Source organism: Mus caroli, unplaced genomic scaffold (assembly GCF_978045245.1).
Source record: "Mus caroli unplaced genomic scaffold, Mus_caroli_1 scaffold_13, whole genome shotgun sequence".
NCBI lineage: Eukaryota > Metazoa > Chordata > Mammalia > Rodentia > Muridae > Mus > Mus caroli.
Genome location: NW_028227268.1, coordinates 20,580,171 through 20,589,534, shown reverse-complemented (window position 1 = coordinate 20,589,534; position 9,364 = coordinate 20,580,171). Strand labels below are relative to the sequence as shown.

At 47.8% G+C, this 9,364-nt stretch overlaps 1 protein-coding gene across 3 annotated transcripts; it reads right to left on the bottom strand.

Moving 5' to 3' along the window:
* Positions 1 to 1,474: 1,474 nt before the first annotated feature.
* Positions 1,475 to 7,172, bottom strand: Ccdc200 (coiled-coil domain containing 200). 3 transcript variants are annotated; one of them, XM_021178192.2, is made up of 4 exons: positions 7,025 to 7,172; positions 2,960 to 3,374; positions 2,494 to 2,550; positions 1,475 to 1,536 (listed from the first exon to the last, which is right to left on the bottom strand). In XM_021178192.2, exons 1-4 carry the CDS (start codon positions 7,112 to 7,114, stop codon positions 1,529 to 1,531), a joined length of 570 nt encoding a protein of 189 aa, XP_021033851.1. In that variant the 5' UTR covers positions 7,115 to 7,172; the 3' UTR covers positions 1,475 to 1,528. The 3 variants fall into 3 exon arrangements, with proteins under 3 accessions (XP_021033851.1, XP_021033850.1, XP_021033852.1); XM_021178191.2 differs by having other exon boundaries at positions 2,501 to 2,550; XM_021178193.3 differs by lacking the exon at positions 2,494 to 2,550 and having other exon boundaries at positions 1,481 to 1,536.
* Between the last annotated feature and the right edge of the window lie 2,192 nt (positions 7,173 to 9,364).

Below are 9,364 nucleotides of genomic sequence, written 5' to 3'. Positions count from 1 at the left end.
CACAGTCCATCTTTGGAGGAAGTCAAGACAGGAACTCAGACAGGATGAGAACTTGGAAGCGGGGCTGATGCAGAGGCCATATGTCGGGGTGGTGAGGTGCAGCTGATTACTGGCTTGCTTTCCTGGCTTGCTCAACCTGCTTTCTTACAAAGCCCGGGACCACCAGCCCAGGGATGGTAACACCCACCTCGAGCTGGGCCTTCTCCCAGTGATCACTAATTTTAAAAAAAGGCCAACTGTTGGATCTCATGGAGGCATTTCCTCAACTGAGGCTCCTTTCTCTGTGATGACTCTAGCATGTGTCAAGTTGACGTACGATACCAGCCAGTACACCTGGGTTCTGAGGATGAAACTAAGGCCTTGGTACGTGCAAGATGAGAGAACTTTACCAACTGGCTACCTCCTCAGGCTACAGACTTTTCTGTTCTGATAGGCACACAGGCTTCCAAGCCTTTCGAATCATGTTCTACTTCTCTGGCTTCTGAGTGATTATCCACAAGGCTTGCTCTCTCCCGTTTTGTATCCCTAGATACATTTGATTACTATTCTACTTCCAAGCCAGCCTCTACACTGTCCCACTGATAACCATTCAGGTATCATCCCTAGACTACCCCAACGCAAAGCTCCTGACCCTGAGCTGATGACTCCGTGTTAATGCGAAATGACCCATTGGTTCCCCCACATCATTGTGACTGAGGGAGGCTTTCTCAGAATTGGAGCAGAAAGGCCTTCATAGGATTTGTGTGTTCCTGGAGACTGATACTGAGGGTCTCCAGCCCTGCCTCCTCTTCCAGCTTGGACTGGGAACCTCCTGGCCCTCTGCTAAGTGAAAGGTGTGACACCTAGGAAGAAAAAAGCTTGAGAACTTTAGCAGGCAAGCTCTTCTCCTTTCCAGGGCCACGTGTCCTGAGCCCATTGCTGCAACATCTCTCTTTTGGATTCTCTCAGTCCCCTCCTGCCTCCCCTGTTTTAACAGCTCAATACCTAGTATGGGCGTGGAACTGTGTAAGACCCCCAACCCCTGATTCTTCAGCTGCTCTAGTGTATTGCAGCCCCTCCCTTCTCAGGCTGTATCTCAAGAAGCGATGCTCATTTACAAGCCATGAAGCCTATCATCCCAATAAGGAACAGTGGTCATAGTTGTAAGAAGGGCAAGCTTGGGGTGGGCATGGGGGTGGGGGCTCAAGACCATGTTCTCCCTAGGCTTGGCCACATACAGCATGGGCTTGCTCTCCCATCCTTCACCTCTACTGTGGGTCTTTCCGCCCTCCTCCCTCCTCCTCATTAACCAGTCTCTTGGTTCTTTCCAGGAATTACATTTTAATTCCAGCTAGCCTCCTTTCCAAATGCAGCTGGCTTTTTGGATTTGAAAGATTGCTGGGTGGAAAGAAAGTGTGGTTGCTGTCTGGTTTTTTTGTTTGTTTGGTGGTGCTTGGGTTTTTTGTTTGGTTGATTTTTGGGTTTTGTTTTTATTTTCACTTTCATCAGGTCTTGGAGTCCATCTCTGGATCACCACTGCTGGATGTAATTAGTTGACTAAAAAAAAAAAAAAAAAAAAAAAGACAGGAAGCAAAACGAGTCAGTTGTTTCTGGATGTGCTGCTGCTTTGAGATAATGGTAAAATATCAACGTGTGAAATAAAACAGAGCAGCTGCTGCTCTTCAGCCTACACTGCTGAGAACCGGCACGGGTGGCCTTGCCCTCCCTCGGGACCTGTGCCCCGGTCAGTCCTCCCATTTCATACAGTGGTTAGGAGTTACCAGCTGGTAGTCTGGCCTGATGGCTCAAGCCTGTAATCTTGGCTACTTGGGAAGCTGAATTAAGAAGATCTCAAGTTCAAGACTTGCTTGAGGTACTGAGTGAGTTCAAAGCGAGCCCAGGAGACATAATAAGATCCTGCCTCAAACTAAAAAAAGTAGGAGGCTGGAGCTCACAGGCCAAGTGGTAGGTAGGTAGGATGCGCCTTTAGTCCCAGCACAACAGAGGCTGAGGCAGGCAGATATCTATGAGTTCAAGGCCAGGCTGCTCTATGAGTCCCTGGACAGCCAAAACTACACAGAGACCTTGTCTTGAAAAAGAAAAAAAAGGGGGGGGGGGCGGGGCTTGCTATTTCCAACACTCACACCAGACAGCTCACAACTACAACTACACAACTAATTCCAGCTCTAGGGAATCTCCTGCTGTCTTCTGGCCTCCTCAGATACCCACCCATGTGGAAAAACACCTAGGTAACTACTTTTTTTTTTTAAGTAAAATAATTTTTTTTAAGAAGGGTAGAGCAGATAGGGACAATAGCTCAGGGCTAAGCATTTGACTAGTATGCACAAGGCCCTGGGTTCAATTCCCTGTACTACAAAAATAATTTCAAAACAAAACCCAGAAGTGACTTTGAAATGATTCCAGTTCTCTCCCTGGACCTATGCTAAGAAATCCCCCTTGGCTTCCACAGGCACAGGAGGACCTGCACTCAACACTTAGCCAGAGCCCCTTTACCTCTCACCGTGAGTCGGGAATATTTAGAAGAGCTAGACTGGCAAGCATTCGTGATACCTGATAAGACAAAGCACAAGTCACTCAACTGGCAGTCGCTGAGGAGGCTGGGGGGAGGAATAGGCCCTTCCTGTGGCTAGGCACAGAATCTCCACTAGGAAGGCATTCTGTGGTTCCCTGTTCCAGACATTATAGGGATCAAATTTTATCTGCCGATAACCTACAACATTCCCCACCTTCTCTGCCATGCCCTAGAAAAATGGCCGACACCTACCCAATCACTCTATTCTTTCTTTACTAACTTAGGTTGGAGGAAATCTATTCAGAAGGAGGACACTTAAGGCTGTTAGAGGACAAGGGTGCCAGGAAAGATTGGACAGGACAGGGACCAAGAGAACTTCTAAACTACAGGACTGGGGTGCGTGTAAGGGGCCCCCTCACCTCCTGCCCTCGCAGCTGGCACACTTACAGCGGCCTGGAAGGATGGGGGGTTTATCGCACACTTTACAGGATTGCTGGCCATCTTGTTGAGCTCCGGCTGGTTTAGTCTGTAGTCCTTGCCTTTGAGTGTCCTTCTGGAGACTATCCTTGAAGATGCTCTGTGTAGGTGGGTCTTGCTCCTTTTGTGACTTTGGCCCAGGCGGCTGTGGCTGTCCTTGTGCCTTCTCCTGTGGCTGTGCTTGTTGTTCTGGCTGTGCAGGTGGTGGCCCTTTTGAATCCTGTTGGGGTCCTTTTGAGTCCTGTTGGGGTCCTTTTGAGTCCTGTTGGGGTCCTTTTGAATCCTGTTGGGGTTCCTTTGAGTCCTGTTGGGGTCCTTTTGAATCTTGGTGTGGCTGAGATGTTTTCTCAAAATGCTGTTTCTTCTCTTCCTGCTTTTTTGCATTCTAGCAAAAAAAAAAAAACAAAAAACCAGCAGTTGACATCATCTCTCCTCACCTAATCACTCACCTACAAGATAAACTGGGCAGTGGAGCAAGGGAGAAGTGTAAACTGCCAGAAGTCTGTCTCTATCCTTTGAACTAGAGGCTGAGGGATAAAGAGCAGTTCCTGGGGCTGGAGTGACGGCTCCATAGTTAGGAGCACATACATTCCTCTTTCAGAGGACCTGAGTTCCCACCACCCACATTAGCAGTTCACAACTGCCTGTAATTCCATTGCCAGAGTTCACTAAGTATATGAAAACGGGTTTTCTGGATGCGGTGGCACACACTTACTACCCCAGAACTTGGAAGGTAAAGTCAGGAGGATTGCCACAAGCTAAAGGTTAGCCTTTGGGTGCTAAGAATCAAACCTGAGTCCTCTGAAAGAAAGAGTAGCCAGTGTTCTTCCCCACCATGCTCTCGCTCTCCAGCTCCTGCTTTTTATTATTTTTAACTGTATGTATGTGGGAGGGGGGAGTATGTTGCATGTATTGTGCAGGTGCCTGTGGACCTCTGAGTCATCTCTCCAGTCAGGAGTACACTGAGTTTTTATTAGAAGCATCTGAGCTCAGGGCTTAGAGATGGCTCCTCAGTGAAGAATGTTTGCTGTCCTTTCAGGGGAGCCGTATTCAGTTTCCAGGACCCACATTAAGTCCAGCACCCATATCAGACAGCTCACAGCTGTCTACATAGTAAACTCCAGCTTCCAGGAATCTGACACCTTCTTTTGTCCTCTTAGGGGTGTGCAAGCACACACACGCACAGGCAAACATATAAAAAGTAAATCTGGGGGACTGGAGAGATGAATCGGTGGTTAAGAGCACTGGCTGCTCTCCCATGGGGCTAAGGTTCAATTCCCAACACCGTATGACAGCTCACAACCATGACACCAGTCTTGGGATCCAACATCCTCCTCCAGTACCAAGTATGTACATTGTACATAAGCACACATGAAAACAAAACAAAAATCTTCAATATATACATTATCAGGCATGGTGCAATACATCTTTAATCCCAGGACTCAAGCAGAGGGAGGTGGATCTCAATGAGTTCAAGTCTGGTCTAGTCTACATAGTAAACTCCAGGCCAACTAAGGCTATGTGGTGAAATTCACTCAAAACTGTTTTCACATAAAAAAGTTGGTGAGTGCCAGGTGTGGTGGCACACGCCTTTAATCCCAGCACTTAGGAGACAGAGGCAGGCAGATTTCTGAGTTCGAGGCCAGCCTGGTCTACAGAGTTCCAGGACAGAGAAACCCTGTCTCGAAAAAACAAACAAACAAACAAACAAAAAGCTGGTGAGATGGCTCAGCAGGTAAGAGCACTGACTACTCTTTCGAAGGTCCTGAGTTCAAATCCCAGCAACCACATGATGGCTCACAACCACCCATAATGAGATCTGACACCCTCTTCTGGTGTGTCTGAAGACAGCTACAGTGTACTTATGTGTATAGTAATAAATAAATCTTTGGGATGGAGAAAGCTGGGACTGAGCAAGCGGGGTTGACCAGAGTGAGCAGATGTTCTAAATTCAATTCCCAAACTGTGGGCATTGGGCTTTACACAGACAGTCTTGTCTCCAGTCAAGTTGAGGTCTGAACCCAGGTAGAACCTGATGACTGGTAATTCCCACCTACATGGGACAGAAGGCATTCCCTCATGTCTCCTAGACCCCTGGCTCCTGTCGAAGTTACTGCCCCCGCAGCCCCCACAGGAGAAGCATGGCTTTCAGTCAGGTACACAATGTCCCAAGCTTCTGACCTTCAGGCTAGACTCCTCCCAGTTACCTAGCAACAGCAAGATAACAAGCCCACTATAAGAGGGGCTGCTTGGTCCCTCCTCGATCTCTTTTTCTTTTTTTAAAGATTTATTTATTTATTATATGTAAGTACACTGTAGCTGTCTTCAGACACTCCAGAGAGGGCGCCAGATCTCGTTACGGATGGTTGTTAGCCACCATGTGGTTGCTGGGATTTGAACTCTCGACCTTTGGAAGAGCAGTAGGGTGCTCTTATCCACTGAGCCATCTCACCAGCCCCCTCCTCGATCTCTTAAGCTTTTACTTTCCTTACTCTCTCCCTCTTACTCTAGCCTTTCTTTTCTCTCTCCTTTTCCCCCTTCTCTCCTCTTGCCCATGGCCAGTCTCTCTCTCTCTCTTCTACCTTTTCTCTTTCCCCCTGCCTTTCTACAATAAAGCTCTAAAACCATAGACTGTCTCTGTTCATCAAGGCCCGCTGTGCTTGGATGATGGGATAGGCTTTCTCCTAATGAGCCGTGCCTAACAATCTCCTGTCAGAAGGCCTTCCTACACTCCAGCCACAGACGGACTAAAAACTCTTACCTGCGTGGGAACCTCTCTGCCTCTGCCCTCTCTCCCGTATCTCCGGGGCGAGAGTGTTGCCCCGGGCGGGCAGCTAGTATGGGGGCTGCTCCTTGTCCACCCCCCACCCCTGCCATGTGGGGTCAGTGGCTTTACACAGCCAGATGCCCACCTGGGGCTGAGTGGAAAGCATCCGGCAGTCCTCCTGCGCCTGCCTGCCCAGAGCACAGAAACTCTGGCTGGACATGGGCTCTCTCCCTCCCCCCCTCTTCCCTTACACCGACAACCCCACACCAAACAACCAGATGAAGGCTCACAACTGTCTGTACAGCCACAGTGTGTACTCATATCCATAAAATAAATCTTTAAACAAACAAACAAACAAACTGAGGTTCGGGCTGGAGAGATGGCTCAGCGGTTAAGAGCACTGACTCCAGAAGAGAGTAATGGTGATGTGCTCATATGCATAAAATAAATAAGTCTTTAAAAAGAGAGAGAGAAAACATTTCATTAAAAAAAAAAAACCTGAGGTTCAAGAAAACAAAAACAAAAAACTTTTTATCTGCCAGACATGATAGCACATGCCTGCAATCCCAGAACTTGGAGTTGGGAAATTTGGTTAGCCTGGTCTACAAAGGACTACACAGTGAGACCTTGCTCCTCTCCCCAAGAAGATACAGTTGAAAAAGTCACTCAAGGGCTGGTGAGATGGCTCAGTGGGTAAGAGCACCCGACTGCTCTTCCGAAAATCCGGAGTTCAAATCCCAGCAACCACATGGTGGCTCACAACCATCCGTAATGAGATCTGACTCCCTCTTCTGGAGTGTCTGAAGACAGCTACAGTGTACTTACATATAATCAATAAATAAATCTTTAAAAAAAAAAAAAGAAAAAGTCACTCAAGTTATGCCAAAAAAAAATGCTTAGAAACATTTCCCAATATGTAAATTGGGTGCTCTTATTTTACACACGAGTTAAGCTTACATAAACCTCAGCCCCACTAGCCACACTGCAGACTCAGCAGCATACAGGCTGAGGGCTACACTATCAGACAGCACAACTTTCCGGCCCTATACACACACTACCCTGAACCAGTCACTGGAGGCTGAGCCCAGAAGTTCCTAGTCAATCCAGGCAAAAGAGTGGGAGACCTCTCGCAAAACTGAACTAGCTTGCCTCCTACCCCAGCAGACAACATTCACAAGCTAGTGATCCACTCCTAGGGAGTCCTTCATCCTTCCCCACTCCCTGATGCCCCATGGTGGACCATGATGGACCAAGCCCCTCTCCTGCACCTGCTCTTGTTGCTGCTGTGCCATCAGCGCCTTCCTCCGTTCCAATGCCATCTGCCGACGCCGGGCCTCCCAGTGGTAGGCACTACCCATGATGGTGTGGTAAAAGAAAATCCCAGCAGGGTGTGAGAGCAGGCAAAGCCCAAAATGATGCCCCTGCACCCAAACGCTTCTGTCACCTCCCACTCCGATCACACCTGCCTGTTACCCGGACCACCTCACAATGTGGCCACTGTGGCCACTGCCAGGACAACTGGGCAGCCCCCCTGCAGTATGGGAAGTGGAGGCCATTCTTACCAAGGCTCATGGGGAGCCCCTGTAGGTCCTCCAGAGTCCAGAGGAGCAAGAAGAGACAGTCTCTCCTCAGCTTGGGGTCTCAGTGGGCCCCAGAGACAATTTGGCAATAAAACTTATACATTGTTCTCTTCTAGTGTCTGCCAAGAGACAGGCCAAGGGGTTTCTGGCAGCAGCACCTGACCATCTGATGGCCCTTCCCCTCCTTACAAGCTGTTTGGAATTATCTTTCCGAGCACTCTCCTGGGTCGTGTCTCTCCCTGTCCTTCCAGGAACCATTTGTATTGAGTCAAGATGAAGGAAAATACAAAGCGCAACTAAGCTTCACTCTAATATCCCTTTTAAATGAACAAATCATCTCTTCTGTCCACACATGGATTATTACTGGATAGAGAGCACAAATAGTTCCCTCTGCGAGTGGTATGTGTGTGACCCAGCTGAGCTTCTCTGTAGAGGGTGGGGATGAGATAGCCTGGCAACTCCAGGCATCTGTAGTGGGATCAGCTGGAGTTTTAGTGTCAGACACAAGTTTAACCCTGGTTGTGTCATTGACTAAGCTGAGGGACCTTTTTTTTTCTTTTTTGAGACAGGGTTTCTCTGTATATAGCCCTGGCTGTCCTGGAACTCACTCTGTAGACCGGGCTGGCCTCAAACTCAGAGATCCACTTGCCTCTGCCTCCCAAGTATTAGGGTTAAAGATGTTCCCTACCTACCACTCCAGGACCATATTATTTTTTAACATACTTAATGTATTCATCGTATGTGTGTATGTGTGTGTGTATGTATGTGTGTATGTATGTGTGTGTGTGTGTGTGTGTTTGTATATGTGTGTGTATGGTATCAATCTTAGGTATCATTCAAGACCATTCACCTCTTTCTTTTTCCCTCTTTTTATTTTTTTGGTTTTTCGAGACAGGGTTTCTCTGTGTAGCCCTGGCTGTCCTGGAACTCACTCTGTAGACCAGGCTGGCCTCAAACTCAGAAATCCGCCTGCCTCTGCCTCCCGAGTGCTAGGATTAAAGGCATGCGCCACCATTGCCCAGCTAAGCTGAGGGAATTTAAACAGGCCTCTCAGTGTCTCAGAGCCTGCCCTGTAAAGGATGCTGGTATGTCTGGAAGATGTCTGCCTTCAAAGTGGAACACTGTGAGAAGGTGGAAGAGCTGCCCCAGCTCAGCTGTGCTTTGTCTTACTGAATCTTTGTACTTGAGTACAAGGGTGATAATTCCTCCTCCAGCACCCAGGGGAGCCATCTTCATGACTAGGTGCTTTAAAGTGACAGGATATAAAAGATGAAAATGAGACTTGTCATTGGTGCTTTGCATGCTAGTAGTCAGGTTACCACAGATCTACCGCCCACTGGGGGAGCTGGCGGGCTGGCCAACTCAGCTACCACCCAGACCCAGGTCCACCCCAACACCTACCCCTGCAGAACCAAAGCTGCAAGATCTCCACTACACAGGGCAACAACAGGATACCCAAGATGAGACCTGGTGAGGATCCAATATTGATAGTGTAACAGAAGCCAGAGGCAGACAAATAACTCCCTGCAATGATCATTTGCGAGAAGAGCTGTGCAGCCCCCTAAAACAAAGGGTTTTAAGTTTATTCCTGGAGAAATAGAATACATTTTTAAAACAATAATACATTTTCTAAAATCTCTTTATATTTGGGTGATATATGTGACACAGGCTGGCCTTAAGCGAGGTGGGAAGAAGGAGGGAAATCACCATAGCTTTTGTGGTAAGATATTTTTTTTTTCTTTTAGGGAAGGCTTTAAGGGCAGAGGGCTGATATGGAGGGGTGGGGAAATAGAGTGGGATTGGAGTGCATGAAGTGAAATTCACAAAGAATCAATAAGAGGCAGGCGGATTTCTGAGTTCGAGGCCAGCCTGGTCTACAGAGTGAGTTCCAGGACAGCCAAGGCTACACAGAGAAACCCTGCCTCGAAAAACCAAAAAAAAAAAAAACAAAAAACAAAAAAAAAAAAACCAAAGAATCAATAAAAAGTTAAAACAACAACAAAAATAGCAAGATGGATGGTGCCTGAC

Bases quoted from the DNA above. Each gene is read 5' to 3' on its own strand.
- Ccdc200 (XM_021178191.2), bottom strand. From the start codon at position 7,114: ATGGGTAGTGCCTACCACTGGGAGGCCCGGCGTCGGCAGATGGCATTG. The intron at 3,375-7,024 runs GTGCAGGAGAGG...TTTTTTTGCTAG, and splicing joins CACAGCAGCAACAAGAGCAG to AATGCAAAAAAGCAGGAAGA. The intron at 1,537-2,500 runs GTGAGAGGTAAA...TTTTTTTTTTAG, and splicing joins CTAAATATTCCCGACTCACG to TCAACTAATTACATCCAGCA.